The sequence below is a fragment of the Eptesicus fuscus genome, chromosome 8 (genome assembly GCF_027574615.1).
Source record: "Eptesicus fuscus isolate TK198812 chromosome 8, DD_ASM_mEF_20220401, whole genome shotgun sequence".
Taxonomy (NCBI): domain Eukaryota; kingdom Metazoa; phylum Chordata; class Mammalia; order Chiroptera; family Vespertilionidae; genus Eptesicus; species Eptesicus fuscus.
In genome coordinates, this window is record NC_072480.1 from 103362308 (window position 1) to 103380000 (window position 17693).

The 17693-nt window shown below is 53.8% G+C and overlaps 1 protein-coding gene across 1 annotated transcript in view; it reads right to left on the reverse strand.

Annotated features, from left to right (window-relative positions):
* The window catches only part of CSMD1 (CUB and Sushi multiple domains 1), a 694425-nt gene that overhangs the window by 314697 nt on the left and 362035 nt on the right, over positions 1 to 17693 (reverse strand). The window contains exon 6 of the mRNA XM_054719948.1: positions 5314 to 5426. Coding sequence (XP_054575923.1) covers positions 5314 to 5426 — 113 coding nt within the window. The remainder of the gene's footprint in view (positions 1 to 5313; positions 5427 to 17693) is intronic.

Here is a 17693-nt window from a genome sequence, read left to right on the forward strand (position 1 = left end):
TTAATCATTTGTCCACAGCCAAGCCTACCAATATGCTGGCTGTATCTGATTTACATATTCTTAATGCAGGGAGTCCTCAAAATGTATACCCACTTTAACAGCTGATAGCTCAATTTAGAAACTGAAATGTGTTTTAATAAACACTGTGGCCTGGCTGGCGTGGCTCAGTGGTTGAGTGCCGACCTATGAACCAGGAGATCAGGGTTCGATTCCTGGTCAAGGGCACATGCCCTGGCTGCAGGCTCGATCCCCAGTCGGGGGCGTGCAGGAGGCAGCTGATCAATGATTCTCATCATGGATGTTTCTCTCCCTCCCTCTCCCTTACTCTCTGAAATCAATCAAACAAATATTTAAAAAAATAAACACTGCCTTTATAATTATTCAGTGTGTAACACGTTTTGGGGACGCCCTGTATATGTATTATTATTGGTTGGGTGACTTACTACAGGAGGCGACGCCTCACTGTTCCCGTGGTGACGGAGAGGACAAGCGGCGTGGCCCATGCCTCGTCTAGCTGAGCGGCTGCCGCAGGCGCTGGTGGAGCTCGGATGGAGCTCGAAGTCCTGTGCGGGGACGCCTGGGGGGAGCGATCCCCGCAGCCGCCCGCTGACCTCACCTCCCCCGAGTCACTGCTGCCAACGTGGGCTCACAGCCTCCGGGGCTGTGCGGAGGCCCAGGTGACGCCCACACGCGCCCCGCGCTGCCACCGGGTGAATGAGAACATCTTGCAAACGAACTGGTCTGCAGTCCCCGGGGCTCGGCCGCCGGTCGCAGAGAGGATCCTGGGGAGTGAGGGCACCCAGGGCCCCGCCAAGAGCCGGAGCCGCTGGCCTGGCAGGAAAATGGGACCATGAGGAGCGCAGGACGACACTCCACACGGATGGCGCCCTCCGAGCCGCGTGCTCCTCAAGCCCCCAAGCTCAGCGGCGCCGCGGCCACATCTCTGCTTCCTTTCTGCCTTCACTGACAGCGCGGGGCTCCCCATCGGCCGGTGGGAGCCTCCCGCACGGGGACGTGGACAGAAAGACGTTTTAGCGCAAGTGGTTTTATGTAAAATGGCGAAGGTGTGTCCTGTATTCACATTTTAAACACAACTTTTAAAATAAATCACTACCTGAAAGCACTCTGAATGAACAGCCTGGAATGAACTCAAAAGTTCATCTGCTCCCTGAGGCGGCCTCTGGGTGGGGCGTTGAGCCATTAACGTGCCGCCTCTAATGAATGGAACCGCATGCTCTACTGCCTTCGACACATGCTGCCGCGCTAGCAAGAAACTACCCCCGTGTCCGGTCAGAGAGGACTCCTGAAACAGAGGCGGATGCCCTGCCCTGCCCTGGCACACACCCCACAGCTCTTCAGGACGGATCCTCACCTCACGGGCTCTTGCCGCACTGAGAGGCACACCCGCACCACACCTGCTCCTCCCTCTCTCGCAGGGGCAAGAGGGGGCGGTCTACGAAACCCCCCTTCACGGCCCGCCCAAGGGCGCACTGTGCAGAAGGCGAGGACGTGGGGCCAACGGTGTCCGTCCAAGGGGAGCCTAGAGCTGTGTGAACCCGAGCAGCAGCCACAGCCTGCAGGCAGCTCATCCTCGGGCCAGTGACCCCGCTCATCCCCTCGGCTCGGGGTGCCCTCCGCCTCGGGGAAGGGAAACCAGGGTCTGTCAGCACCATGGGAGGCCCCAGGGCCCAGGAGGAGCCGTAGAGCCATGTCAGAGAGAAGGGCCACGGGAATGCACACGTTACATCCAAATTGGAATTTGTCTGAAAAGATGAAGCTCCTAATTTTCCCAGACACATTTTTAACAGCGTGGAAATCTCCCTTGTCTAGAAAGGCCATCATTTTGAACGAGCAGGGAAATCAATGGTGGTATAGAGCGATCCCCTGGAAGGAGCGCTAATTATTTGCGTCAACGCGAGATGTAAATCCGCGGCCAGGCCCTCCCTTGATTTATGAGACAGGGTGTCCTCTGCAAAATGGGAAATTTACGACACGCGCTTCCAACGTGATTTATCAGCCGCAGAAATCAATGGCATTTCAATTTGTGAAAATCGTGTTTTTATAAACAGCCGGGGAAACGTGTGAAACCGGAGCTCAGCACAGAGAAGGCGCCTTCACCGTGAAGAGGCGGCCGCCGTCCAAGATTAATTCACCTTTAGAAATCCATCTTGCAGACGTCGAACACGTCGAGATGACAGATGGTGCTAACAAGGTGATTATTTAATTATAATTAATGATGGAGGCAACAGACAGAATGGGCTCAATTTTCCGCTTATTTTAAAAAAAATAACGCGTCCCACATAAATCGATCGGCCCACAAGCTCAGCATATGTGCCGATCCATCCAGGGCGCCCCCTGCATCTCCACCCCGCGTGCTCCCGTGCTCCTTAGAAAGGGACTATGTTTGAGGAGCAGCCAGGACAGAGTTGCGCTACCTGTCAATCAACCTTACCGCGGCTTTTGCCGTAACTTGATTGGGTGACGGGAGAGGTAAGAGCCAAAGAAGAAAGTGTGAGACTCAGAGAATAACGACTGCAGAGATAACAGCTGAGCACGTCAAGGAAGGGAGGAGAGACGTTTTCACGGCCGGCGGGGGCTGTGTATTGGGCCGAGAAGGGCGGCGTGTGGCAAACACTGCGCTCCTTGGTTTCTGAAGTGGTAACATTCCTGCAGCCACTGTGGCCTTGGACCGAGCGATTTCTCCTGGAGGGACCACCCTCTGCTGTGCGCAGCTGGGAGGGGGGGGGACCACAGGAGGTTTCAGAGAAACCCAGCTCATCTGCGATCCTGTTGTCTCCAAGGGACCCCCGGGGAACGGTCATATTCTCCAGAGTAACCTCGCAGGAGAAGGGGGGACTCCGTGCTAAACACGCACCTTGAGCGGAGAAATGCATGTTTTTTAAAAAAGGTTCCCTTCTCGCCACATCACCCGGGGTTCAGATTCCAGGGCGGAGCATGGGCAGGGACGCTGGGCAGGCGTTGGGGGGAGGCGCGGGGGAGGGCGCGGTGCGTTCTCACTGCTGCCCTCGCTGCGGCTCCCGCGTCCTCGCCGCTCAGGGCTGGGCCCTTCTTGCTGGCGGATGTGCTGGTCCCACAAGAGTGCCTCTGTCCCGGTTCTGTTTCGTTGAAATACAAGCACAGAGCCAGCGGGGCTCCCGTGGTGAGCCGGTGGGAAGAGAGATGAGCCACGTTCTTCCCTTGTGGGGAGAAGGTTCCCACTGGGCCTCCCGGGATAAGACCAGGCCTCCTGGTGCCACTGGAGGACAGAGCTGCAGGGACCGTCAGCCCCTCCCCACGTGGTCTCGCAGTTGAACTTCAGAGGAGCTACTGCTCTGTCCCCTGCCTCCCTGCCCCCAGGCCTGTGCAGGTTCAGCAGACCCTCCTGAAGCTCCCATTCATGGGGTCCTCCGCCCTTAGAGGCAGGAGAGCCAATGCCAAGCCTTCCTGCAGGAAGCTCCACCCTCCATGGAGGCCCCGAGGGTCTTCGCGTGAATGTTTCCTTCTTCTTCCTCTTTTTTTTTTTAATATTTATTGTTGAAGTATTACAGATGTCCCCCTTCCCCCCATTGCCCCCCATCACCTGGTTCTCACCCCGCCGCCCCAGGCCCTCACCATCCTATTGCCTGTGTCCCTGGGCAAGGCAAATACGCATGCCAATGCCCTGGTTAATTTCTTCCCGCCCCGCCCCCTCCTGTCTGAGAGTCCTCCATCTGTTCAGTGTCTCCAGGCCCCTGAGCTCCTCTGTTGGCCAGTTTATCTGTTGCTAACTTCTGGTCGCTCTCCGTTCGGCCTGGGTTCCTTACACAAGGGGGCAGTGCGGAGCCCCTCTCCCATGTTCAGTCGGCTGCGCCCTGGTCTTGGCCTGGAGCCCCCTGGGAAACGAGGCCCACGTGCTAATGTAAAACAACAACAAAACGCGGTCCTGAGTCCAACTTCCACGGCAGCTGGAGAGGGTCCGGATCCATCGTGTGAAGCCGGGTGTAGATCACATCCTACTCAGCCCCCGTTCATCGCTTTGGACTTGTGTGCGAATGTTTCTGATCACCACGGCCATTGCACGTGTCCTTCGGAACCCCCGCCGACACGGTGAGGCTCTGGCCACGCTCTGTCGGCCAGCGTGTCCCTCGTATCCCCCACGTCTCGTCTCCTCGCGTGGCTGCTCCGTGGCTCGTCTTTCCCGGAATCCCCGTGCAGAGGCCAAAGGCACTGATCTGTGGGAGTGCTGCTCCCCTCAGTCCTCTGTAGGTCGGCGCCAGTCAACCCTTTGGGAGCCTTGGAGGAAAGGGGGCCGTGGCTGGGAAACCACGGCACAGACGTAGCGTCCTGGCTGCATGGCGGTGGTTGGTGATCTCCTTACGGATTCATGATTCAGATCCATCGATGGAACAGGGCTGACGTCTGCCCGCGGGGCCAGCACGACCGGCTTGTGCCTTTCACGGAAGCTGTTTACCAATCGTCCGTCCTTCTGACCGACGAGGTTCTGGGGGGGGCGGGGAGTCCACCTTTTCTCCTTGGGGGTCCTGGCACCCATGGGGCTCATGTCAGGGAATGTGGCCTTAGCTGAACGGACCTTCTCCAGGCCGTGTCTTGGGGACACTAGAGGTCTTTGCTTGGGAAGCCATCTCACTTTTTAACAGTCATACCCTTTATTTGCAAATGAAAGTGGAATTGTTTCCAATGGACCTCTTAACAGACTTAATTCTTTTCATGGCGTAGATAAGGATTATGGATTATTAGAAACACATGGAATACAACACAACACTGTACAGGTGCAAATACGAGAAACTGGGTACAGAGAGAACGTTTGAGGATCCACCCTCCCTAGACCCCAATGCAGTTTTGGGGTTCATTTGCATGCAGATCACTAATCAGGTAACTGGATTCATGCCCTGCCGATCTATTTTAGAGGTCCGAGCGACGTGATGGCACACTTACGCATTTTCATGCACCGTCTGAGCTGTACCAGCCTTCGGGCCGGGGTAAGACATCACCGGATCCCTGGGACACGTATTCACCCCGTCAGGCGAGGAGAAGTTAAGGTGAATACTCATCGATATGGACTAACACTCAGCAATCACTGCGGCCAAACAAGAGACATGGACAGAGCAGGGCGCAGCAGGAAAGCTTTAGGGAGAAGGTGCTGGGTGTCACCCACAGACTTCCTCCGTTAACTGTTCACTCAGGGACAGAAGGCGTTTCCAAGCTGGCAGCTCCTGCCCCGTCCTCAGCAGGAGAATCCCACGCTTCCCGGGATGGGAAGGGCCAGCCGATCTTTGCGGCCTTCCCGTGTTTTCTGACAGGGGAGGCGCTTACCTTGGAACTGGGCGTGGAAGCCTTTGCGCCGGTGGTTGCCATCGGAGGTGAAGTGCAGGCGCAGCCAGTTCCTGCTGCTGATGACAGGGGAGGGCAGGTTCATGCCCGTGAGCCTGGAAGAGAAGGAAGAGACGCCCGTGTCAACCAACAGGGCAAGGGCCCAGGTCACACCCGCTCCAAGCCCCCTGCCCGGCTGCGCCCTCACTTCTGGGTGCGTTTGCAGCCTGGACCCATCGGGAACTCCATCTCCGCCCACACGCACAGGCTGTGTACCTCCCCGTGGATGAAGGCTCAGATACTTGACATTGTGATTCTCCTTGATTAACGACACATACACGAGAAAATTGTCTTTCATTTCTTACTGTTTTCTCCAGAGCCTCAATGTAATGAATTCTAAAAGATGAAGAAATAGGCAAATGATGAAATTGGGCCTTTCCCTCTTTGAACCCTTAGCCACGGTTTCACCGGAAGAGACTCGAATAAGCGGTTTCCACGCTTGATAAACAGCACGCGGTGGGCGCAGCGCCCTGTCTGCACAATCAGGACTCGGCCCCTCCCGCGCACGAGGACGGAGCGTGTACGAGAAGGACAAGCACGGGCCACGGGCTGTGGCCTGGAATGAAAGCGCGTCTGAGGAAAGCGTAGCTTCAACACGATGAGGCCTCTCAAACACCAGGCCCGCTCCTCCCCGTGAAGCTGATTACAGACCAGCCCGCCTCCCAGGGGTGGGCGAGCGGTCAGCACCAAGGCCAGGGCCACTTCCCACCTGGATCTGTGGGGTCCTGTGGGCACTGGGGGGGTCCGTTCCTCCTGGGAGCCAAGGGTGTCGTGTGCCATGTACCGTGTGCTGTATGCTGTGTGCCATGTGCTATGTGCCGTGTGCCATGTGCCTTATGCTGTGTGCCATGTGCTGTGTGCCATGTGCTGTGTGCTGTATGCTGTGTGCCATGTGCTATGTACCGTGTGCTGTATGCTGTGTGCCATGTGCTATGTGCTGTGTGCTGTATGCTGTGTGCTATGTGCTGTATGCTGTGTGCCATGTGCTATGTGCCGTGTGCCATGTGCTGTATGCTGTGTGCCATGCGCCGTGTGCCATGTGCCATGTTCTGACACGTGGGTCTGGCGGGTGGCCTGAGTGTCACCTGCTGGGGTGCCTCAGACGCACGGCGATGTGCCGGCTGACCTGCCCTGACTGAGTCCCTGTGGCTGGGCTGTCCTTTCTGAACCTGCTTGCAGCCTGCGATGTGGCTCTGAGAGCACCTCCAGCACAGCACTGAAGCGGTTCCACAGACACGCATGTCACTGTCCCCAAAGCATGTTTTACTGTGACTCCCACGTGTCTGTGCGCTCGTTGTACAATTATTCGTATGTCTGCTGTCCCATCTATTTTCAAAGCGATGCTGTGAGTGCAGAGGGTCTGTAAGAATGTAAGCTGCTGGCTGGCTGGCGTGGCTGAGGTAGATTCATCATTGATGTTTCTATCTCTCTCCCTCTCCCTCCCTTTCTCTCTAAAATCAATAAGTGTATACGTATATATACAGAGAAATGAAGCCATTGGCTTGTAGCTGAAACACCTGAAGCCCCAGCTGTGAGCATCCCCACTGTGAGCGCCCCTGCTGGGTCAGGGTGCAGGTGGGGCCCCAGGCCCAGGACCCCAGTCCTGGCAGCTGTGGGGAGCGCTTCAGCTTCCTCCTCTCCCTAAGAGCAGCGTCACGGGAAATCTGTCCCCAGCTCCCCGACGTCCACATGTTCCCTTTCAACTCACACGCCGGCTCTGACGTGTGCTGAGCCAGTGAAAGCTGAATCCAACCTCGACTCTACCGATTGCCACGGTGCCCGGCCACTGTCTGAAAGCATGTCCTATGAGAGGCAGCGCCACCCGAGCTGCCGGCTGCTGGGATTTATGGCGCGCTGACTGGGGCCGGGGGACGGGGTGGGGGGTGGGGGGGCAGAGGTGTGGGGGTGCGGGCACGCGGCGGGTCTGGAAACAGTTGTCATGCTCATCTTACGGGAAGGCCCCCCTCCTCCCTTTCCTCCCTGGGGAGACCGTTACACGTTTTGTTAGAAGAGGGCCCGTACTGGTATACATGTAACGTATAGTTTAAAGGATCACTGAACAGCCCAGGGAAGTGCCTCCCATGGGAGAGTCGGGCCTCCTCCCGGAACCTGCGGTGACGTCAGCCCACGTGGAAAAGGCCTCCTCGAAGGTCTGATCTTGTGAGGGAGAGATGGCCGTTTATCAGAGGGCCCAACGTAATCAGATCGAACCTCAAAAGTAGAGGAGGCGGCGGAAGAAGGGAGGCGGGGAGCAGAGGGCCTGGGGGAGGCCTGGGCCTCCACAGCCCTCGCTCCACGGCCTGGAGTCCGGGCCCTGCTTTCTGAAACGGCTCTCGCAGTGAGAGCGGCCACAGCCACGGTGGAGATCGGACAGGAATCGTGACACGAGCACGACACAGACCGTTTTAAAGAGAAAGAGGAAATGAGGACCCAGGAATCTGGGCCTGTTCGTGCACAAGACACAGACTGTTTATTTATTTATTATTATTTAAAAATATATATTTTATTGATTTCAGAGAGAAAGGGAGAGGGAGAGAGGGACAGAAATGTCAACAATGAGAGGGAATCATGGTTGGGCTGCCTCCTGCATGCCCCCTACTGGGGATGGAGCCCACAATCCGGGCCTGTGCCCTGACTGGGCCCTTCTGTCCCCGGACTGACATTCTATCCACTGAGCCACACCAGCCAGGGCTACACTGACTATTTAAATAATCAATGTGCAGACACCAAGGACAGTGAGCTGGTGACATCGGGCGATCAAAGGCATTTGGACTTAAAGGACAGGAGGCGGGAGAGGAAAAGACACCTCTCGGTAACTGTCTGGGAAGGGGGGCAGTTCATTTCCGGAGCCTCTCAAACTGGGTCAGGAAACCCCATCGCGCTGGATGGGCAGCGGGAAACCAGCCGCCCCGTGGAGGCGACAATATTCCTGCTTGCGTTTTCCAGGTCTGCCCAGTGAAGCCGTGAATCCAGGCCAGTCCGTTTCCTTTAATGGTTCAGCAAGGGTTTCCTGCTGCCAAAGCAGAACTGGGCGCAGGGCTCACGGCACTTCAGCGAAGACGCCTCTGTGGCCAAAAGGGAGGCCACTCCGGTCCGCCCCTCCGATAGCGTGCCGTCCCCCAGGGCTCTGTGCTCACTGCCTGTGGCCCTGCCTCCTCCGGACCTCGCTCAGCCCCCACCCCACCGGGACGATCAGGCGGGCACACCGTCCGGAAACATCCCTGCCCACGCACTCGCTTACGTCACTGGACACTACGGAGCCCCTCGCCGGGACCATTTCCCAAACTGTGTTCAGAAACGCTCGCGTCGCTGGCGAGCGCTGTGCTGGAACGCCTCGACAACAAGGCAGCTCTCTCCCGGGTTAGAAAATGGTCCTAAATGCTGGGTGCTCCTTGTCCTTAAAGGTCTTTAACGATGGGGACCAGGAAGCCCGAGCGGGAGCCCTGATCCATCCCCCGGGAGAAGCCCTCCTCACTGCTCAGCTCCCTGCCCTCTCCACTCACACCCGCTCTGCAGCTCGGACACAAACCCCGTAAGTTAGTTCAATGCAGCCGACGCCGAGTGCCGGGCTCCGTCCGGACATGGAGCGGCCGCCTCGAGCACCACGTGCCCGCAGCCTCACCGCGCAGATGCCCTCGGGGTGGAGACTTGCAGGACAAGTGTCACCAAAGGGGAATGCAGGCCCCTGCCGGTGCCCACAGGGGGTTTCCGCAGGCGAAGACCCAGCAGGTGATGGGAGAGCTGAGCCGTGACAGGTCGGCCGCGATGGGATGGGACAGGGTTGCCGTTGGAGAGCAGTGCTTACCGCAGGGGGGCTATGGGGACACCCATGCCGAACCCTCCCCTTCTGTGAACACTCTTCGCTCTTTACCTCCCTAGAAGAGGCGGGGGAGTGAAGACGCGGCCTGCTGTGACCAACCGCTCCTGCCTTCCCTCTCAGTGCCCGCTCTAGACAAAACCAAGACGCGGGACTCCCGTGTCCCCTCAACCGACTTACAAGTTCGTGCTCCCGTGACTGTCTCATGGGGCGCCTCCAGCCAGAGCCCGGGGACTCCGTTTGCCTGTGTGAATGCTCCCCGAATGTCAAAGCTGTTGCACAGATGTCCCCTCGAAAGATCTTCCTCGTGTGCGCATCTGGGTAGGATTAAGCAGCTTGGTCGCCTGAGGCTTTGCTCCCCATGTGATCTACTGGAACAGCAGCGAGCCCTGAGGCTAGACGAGGCTGGGGCGGTGAAGAGAAGGCCACCCGGCCTTTGTGGATGCCATTTCCCACCGTGTTTCCACGGGGTGAGTGTGAACGCCAAGTGGCTGGGGTCTGCCGTCCATGGAGCCCAAACGGTGAGCGGGACGCCCTTGGACAGTGAGAACGGGTCATGCCGGGGACCGGGTCGGAGCAGGACCATGGACCCCACAGAGACAAAGACGCTTGGCCCAGACCAGCGGGATTGGGCGCAGGTCACAGCCAGGCCCAGGACTCAGCCAACTGGGCTGGACCTGGAGGTTGTGCATAGGACCTCATGGAAGGGAACGTGACAGATCCCATCCTCTGAAGCTTAAGGACTGAACGTCAGGGAATCGCTGGGGACGGAGCCCGGAAATGGCTCGGACAGACCAGCAATAGGATGAGACATCTAGCAATAGGATGAGACAGCCCAGAGGCAGCCCTGACAGCGTGCTCAGGGGAAGTCCTCCAGGCCAGGCCTCTCCAGCCAGGAGGAAGGAGGCCAAGAGGAGCAGCTTCAGCCGCGAGCATCTTCTCTCTGTGCGACCCGAGAGCTCGGGGCCTCCCTTAGGGCAGGAGGGACCTGCGCCAGGTGCTCACAAGGTCATCTTGTGAGGAACAATCTGGGCGCCGCCAACCAGGGCGCCTCAGAGTCAGAGGCGAGGAAAGAATCCTCAGGGCGTGTGATCCTGAGCCTGGGACAGCCGGCTGCTGGTTTCAGCACCACCGGCGAGGACAGCGCCCGCGGTTTGTCCCCTGGGATCATGGGGACTGAGCCTCCAGGTTCACCTGACCCAGTGGGCGCCAGGCGTGGCTGAGTGCCCACCTGCTTTCTGATTATTAAAGAATACGACGCAAACCGATTTCTATAATAAACACACACAGTCCATACTCCGAGACGGACTTTAACAACAGGGCAACATGACACTGGGTTTCCGCAGGGCCACCACACGGCCCGTCGCTTTCTCTGTGATGTTATTTTCAGAAACACACATTCTCTCAGACACTGTGGACGCCATCTTTTCCCTCAGTCCTCGGGTGAGCTCAGTCTCAGCCCAGCCCCATTCAAGATCCGGAAATGAGTCAGCTTTCTTGGTAAGCAAACTTCTTCCGTCACCTGGGGCAATGACTTGCACCGTCCCGACCAGCTCGTCACAGGCGCCCCGCCTGCTGTCTGCCCCGGGATGAGGGGGATGGGGGCTTTTTCTGATGCTTCCCCGTGGGGCCCAGGTACAGCTGTGACACGACCATTGGAAACCGAGGCGCGTTTGGAACGCCGCAGCTGCTGCAGACCCAGGTCCCGTCACCTATCACGGCGCCTGGCAGCGGACACAGGTGTGGGCTGGAGGCCCCTCACAGCTGGTCTCCAAGTGCCATCAGTCTGACCCTCCGTGTGAAACGGGGCATCTATGGGACGTGCCTGACGTAATTTTAGCGAAGACAGACCACTGTTGGTACTCGGGGCAGTTTGTCAGATCTTGGTCTTACTATTCTTTTGCTGGATGAGAGCAGTAGCACCTAATGAATCTTTCACTCTCTAACCAATGATGATGATGATGAAGGGGAAGAAGAAGAAGAAGGGAAATGGATGCTAACCCAGAGAGAATCCTACCCACGCGTCAGCCCTGTGATATGCTTTGTCACAACTTAATCATTCAATGGTTCCCATGGGCCAATTCTTATTTTTTAAAACATATTTTTATTGATGTCAGAGAGGAAGGGAGAGGGAGAGAGAGAAGCATCAGTGATGAGAGAGAATCATGGATCGGCTGCCTCCTGCACGCCCCACTACTGGGGATCGAGCCCACAACCTGGGCATGTGCTCTGATAGGGAATCAAACCATGACCTCCTGGTTCATAGGTTGACGCTCAACCACGGAGCCTCGATGGCCAGGTTCATTTAATATTTTAATTTGATGCGTAAGGGCTATGGACCTGTGAAGCTAGGTAAGCGGTGGCAGAGCTCACAGGAGCCTGCGCCTGGATTGACCCCGAATCGGTGATTTCTGAGTATTTTCACTCTGCGGGTGGGTCTCCACCACACTGCCTGCAACTCTCATGCTCTGGCTGTATTCCCAAAGCCCAGATGGACACATGCCTACTTGCGTCCAAAAATACTCACTGTCCGTCTCCTCTGAGACACAGAATAAATTCACCGCCTTCGGAGGTCACCTGAGACCTTCCATCCCCGGCCTCACCTGACCCCACTACCTTACTTCCCTCGGCTTCTTATCCGTCAACAGGAGGTGAAATGTCACCTTCCGCGTGAATTCTCGGATTCCCTCCGTCAGCATCCCCCTCAGCGACCCCGCCGCCTCTGGGTGTCAGCAGCATGCAGCGTGCCTCAGGTTTTGTAACGGGGCCAGCTGTTTGGATGTCTGTCCCCTCCCGGGATGCAAACGTGACCTTGTGAGAGAAGGTGCCGCTGCCTGCTGTCCATCACTGGAGCTGCTCGGGCCGGCGTAGCATCTTGTGCAGCTGCTCATGGGACGGGGCAGGGGCTGAATAAATACACAGATGCTGCTGCATCCGTGAATCTGAGTGAACCCTTCCTGCCCTCGTTAGGGTCAGAGTGCCTTCTCTTCTGCTCTCGCCTGGTCACCCTTCAGCTCTGAACCTCTCAAATCCTCACTCTCCGTGTGAACTGTGGAACACGTCGCTGGAGATGATTAAAGGAAATCGGTTTGCCCTGGGCCGAGGTTAAAGAGAATAACGTCTTGATTTCTGCTGATTGGCTCATGTTTTGCTGAGTGGTTTATACCTACGATTCTAGTCAGGGCAAGTCGGGTGATTCAGGGTACATTTGTAAACCAGTGTTCCTTCATTCACACAAACAGGGATTTGGGGGAGGTTTATTATAAAGCATTGCAAGAGCCTGGCCAGTGTTGCTCAGTGGTTGAGCACCAACCTCTGAACCAGGAGGTCACAGTTCGATTCCTGGTCAGGGTACATGCCTGGGTTGTGGGCTCGATCCCCAGTAGGGGGCATGCAGGAGGAAGCCAATCAATAATTCTCTCTCATCATTGGTGTTTCTATCTTTCCCTCTCCCTTCCTCTCTGAAATCATTAAAAACATATATTTTAAAAAAACATTGCAAGAGATGTTCAAAATTTACATAAAACACTGGAAGCTTTTAAGCAAAGGGAAAACGCATAAGGTAAGAGGAATCCAGGCGGGAGCCATGTTCTGAGGGCGCCCTGCACCCTCCAGGCCTCCCAGCAGACAGAGCTCAGAGAACAGGAGGGCTGGCACACTCTGGGGACAGAAGAGCAAGCATCACCCCATGGGTGTCATGAAAAGGACCTTGGTTGAGGTCATGAGTAATGTCCCCAATAGGATCCTTAGGAGAAAAGCAAGGCCTTTGACAAGAAGGCATCTTTATAAAAAAAAAATGATTTTAGAGAGAGAGGGAGAGGGAGAGAGAGAGAGAAACATACATGAAAGAGAAACATCGATTGGCTGCCTTCTGTATGCCCTCTACTGGGAATCTAACACTCAACCCTTTTGGTGCCCAACCAACTGAGCCACACTGGCTTGGGCACAAGGCACCTTCAGTGCTTCCCTACTCGGGTGCTGGGCCACAGTGTGGTTCAGAGGAGTCGGGGGAGAGGGGGGCACTGGGAGGGACCAGCACAGCCTTGGTGAAACAGGTTGTGTTTCCTGAACAATGTAAGCATAGGGATCAATTCCTATGACTGTGCTGTCCCCTGGGTTTCTTTCCTTGCTCTACTGGAAGTCCACAGAACACCCTGCACGCTGATGCCATCATGTGGCTGGTGGTTCTGCCAGGAGCAGGGCAGTTACCAGCCCGGGGCCCGTGCATTAGATGGCACCTGTCCCCTGATGATGCCCACTGTGTGGCCAGCCTGACCCTCTTCCCAGAGATCCAGTCCACAGACCCGAGTCCTCCCCAGAGCTGCCTCCAGTGTCCAGCAGCCACTTAGAAGCAGCCCATCTCCTGAATGCCAGGTCTCCATACAGGTGTGCCCCGTCCCATTCTCCTCTGCCTCTCTCCTCCTCACACTCCACACACTCTATCAATCAGCACATCCTGTGGGTTCCGCCTGCAACAGACCCACTCTGACCCTATGTAGGCACCTCACGGTCTCCCCGCGATGCTCCCTGGCCTCCTCGCTGCTGTCATTGCCTGGAACACAGGATTCTCAGCGCAGCACCAGGAGGGATTGTTGAAAACATAATAAGTTAGGACACATCTTTGCACAAAGCTCCACAGTGAATTCCTGTGTCCCTGAGAGTGGAGCTCAACTCTGAAGGTTTCTGTAGGGACCTGACACCCCACGCCTGTCCTGGGGGCCCATCCCTGGCCACCTGCTGCTCAGCACCCAGCTCCGGGCACACTGGGTTCTCACTGTGGCTGGAACACACCTGGGCCTTTGAAATCACTACACCCTCTGCCTAGAGTTCCAGGTATTCCCAAAGTTGCTCCATTTTCTCCTTTGGGACATGGTTTGAGACTCATTGAAACTGTAGTATCGATATCCTGTGCTTGCCAACCTCCTTTCCTTCTTTCTCCTCTAAGGAAGCTGTCACCACTTGATTATGGGTAGGTGATGACAGATGGATAGATAGATAGGTAGACAGGAATACAGATAGATAGGTAGATCATCAGATAGGTAGATAGATGGATGGATAGACGGATAGGTAGATAGGAAGATAGGTAGATAGGTAGATGATAGATAGATGGATAGGTAGACAGGAAGATAGGTCGATAAGAAAATAGGTAGATGGATAGGTGAATAGATGGATAGATGGATAGGTAGGTAGATAGGAAGATAGATACATAGGTAGATAGGAAGATAGGTAGGTACATAAGTAGATAGGTACATAGATGATAGATAATAGACAGATGGATGATAGATGCATAGATACACACACAGACACACATACATACACACATGCACATCATTTAATTTCACAGGAGCAGGGTAGTGGCCAGTCTCCCCTTAGAGACTGATAAATCTTACTCTTTTCTGACTCTGACATGTCTCTCGCATCAGACCTTCACTTTTAGCAAGTAAACATCTGAACCGATGTCTGTCTGTTATTACCTCTCTCCAATTAGGCAGCACATGCCAATAGCAGCTCCGGGAACATTCTGTGATGGGAGGGCAGAAAGGAAGCAAGAAAACCAACACCAACCTGACATCTTCCCATGTCCACTCACTTCAAGGTGCCTCACCTGACCCGTACTCCTCCTGGGACCTGGCCACCACCTACCTGCACCTTCTGCACAGACCCTGCCAGGCTAGATAGGTAGATAGGAAGGTAGGTAGGTAGGTAGGTAGATAGATAGGGAGATAGGGAGATAGATAGGTAGATGAGTAGATAGGTAGGTAGATAGATAGATGGATGATAGATAGGTGGATGGGTATATAAGTAGATGGATAGATGGGTGGGTAGGTAGGTAGGTAGGTAGGGAGATAGGGAGATAGGGAGATAGATAGGTAGATGAGTAGATAGGTAGGTAGGTAGATAGATGGATGATAGATAGGTGGATGGGTATATAAGTAGATGGATAGATGGGTGGGTAGGTAGGTAGGTAGATAGGGAGATAGATAGGTAGATAGGTAGGTAGATAGATGGATGATAGATAGGTGGATGGGTATATAAGTAGATGGATAGATGGGTGGGTAGGTAGGTAGGTAGGGAGATAGATGGATGATGGATAGGTGGATGGGTATATTAGTAGATGGATAGTTGGGGAGGTAGGGAGATAGATAGGTAGATGAGTAGATAGGTAAGTAGATAGATGGATGATGGATAGGTGGATGGGTATATAAGTAGATGGATAGATGGGTGGGTAGGTAGCGAGATAGATAGTTAGATGAGTAGATAGGTAAGTAGATAGATGGATAGATAGGTGGATGGGTATATAAGTAGATAGATAGATGGGTGGGTAGGTAGGTAGGTAGATAGGGAGATAGGGAGATAGATAGGTAGATGAGTAGATAGGTAGATAGATAGATAGATGGATGATAGATAGGTGGATGGGTATATAAGTAGATGGATAGATGGGTATGTAGGTAGGGAGATAGATAGGTAGATGAGTAGATAGGTAGGTAGGTAGATGGATGATAGATAGGTGGATGGGTATATAAGTAGGTGGATAGATGGGTGGGTAGGTAGGTGGGTAGGTAGGTAGGTAGATGAGTAGATAGGTAGGTAGGTAGATAGATGGATGATAGATAGGTGGATGGGTATATAAGTAGATGGATAGATGGGTGGGTAGGTAGGTAGGTAGGTAGGGAGATAGGGAGATAGATAGGTAGATGAGTAGATAGGTAGGTAGGTAGATGGATGATGGATAGGTGGATGGGTATATAAGTAGATGGATAGATGGGTAGGTAGGTAGGTAGGGAGATAGGGAGATAGGGAGATAGATAGGTAGATGAGTAGATAGGTAGGTAGATAGATAGATGGATGATAGATAGGTGGATGGGTATATAAGTAGGTGGATAGATGGGTGGGTAGGTAGGTAGGTAGATAGGGAGATAGGGAGATAGATAGGTAGATGAGTAGATAGGTAGATAGATAGATAGATGGATGATGGATAGGTGGATGGGTATATAAGTAGATGGATAGATGGGTGGGTAGGTAGGTAGGTAGGTAGGTAGGGAGATAGGGAGATAGATAGGTAGATGAGTAGATAGGTAGGTAGATAGATAGATGGATGATAGATAGGTGGATGGGTATATAAGTAGATGGATAGATGGGTGGGTAGGTAGGTAGGTAGGGAGATAGATGGATGATGGATAGGTGGATGGGTATATAAGTAGGTGGATAGATGGGTGGGTAGGTAGGTAGGTAGGTAGATGGATGATGGATAGGTGGATGGATATATAAGTAGATGGACAGATGGGTCGGTAGGTAGGGAGATAGGGAGATAGATAGGTAGATGAGTAGATAGGTAGGTAGATAGATGGATGATGGATAGGTGGATGGGTATATAAGTAGATGGATAGATGGGTGGGTAGGTAGGTGGGTAGGTAGGGAGATAGATAGGTAGATGAGTAGATAGGTAGGTAGATAGATGGATGATGGATAGGTGGATGGGTATATAAGTAGGTGGATAGATGGGTGGGTAGGTAGGTAGGTAGGGAGATAGATAGGTAGATGAGTAGATAGGTAGGTAGATAGATAGATAGATGGATAGATAGGTGGATGGGTATATAAGTAGATGGATAGATGGGTGGGTAGGTAGGTAGGTAGGTAGGGATATAGGGAGATAGATAGGTAGATGAGTAGATAGGTAGGTAGATAGATAGATGGATGGATAGGTAGATGGGTATATAAGTAGATGGATAGATGGGTAGGTAGGTAGGTAGGGAGATAGGGAGATAGGGAGATAGATAGGTAGATGAGTAGATAGGTAGGTAGATAGATAGATGGATAGATAGGTGGATGGGTATATAAGTAGATGGATAGATGGGTGGGTAGGTAGGTAGGTAGGTAGGTAGATAGATAGGTAGATGAGTAGATAGGTAGGTAGATAGATAGATGGATAGATAGGTGGATGGGTATATAAGTAGGTGGATAGATGGGTGGGTAGGTAGGTAGGTAGGTAGGTAGGTAGGTAGGTAGATAGGGAGATAGGGAGATAGATAGGTAGATAGATAGATAGATAGATGGATAGATAGGTGGATGGGTATATAAGTAGATGGATAGATGGGTGGGTAGGTAGGTAGATAGATAGGGAGATAGGGAGATAGATAGGTAGATGAGTAGATAGGTAGGTAGATAGATGGATGATAGATAGGTGGATGGGTATATAAGTAGATAGATAGATGGGTGGGTAGGTAGGTAGGTAGGTAGGTAGATAGATAGGTAGATGAGTAGATAGGTAGGTAGATAGATGGATGATGGATAGGTGGATGGGTATATAAGTAGGTGGATAGATGGGTGGGTAGGTAGGTACGTAGGGAGATAGATAGGTAGATGAGTAGATAGGTAGGTAGATAGATAGATAGATGGATAGATAGGTGGATGGGTATATAAGTAGATGGATAGATGGGTGGGTAGGTAGGTAGGTAGGTAGGGAGATAGGGAGATAGATAGGTAGATGAGTAGATAGGTAGGTAGA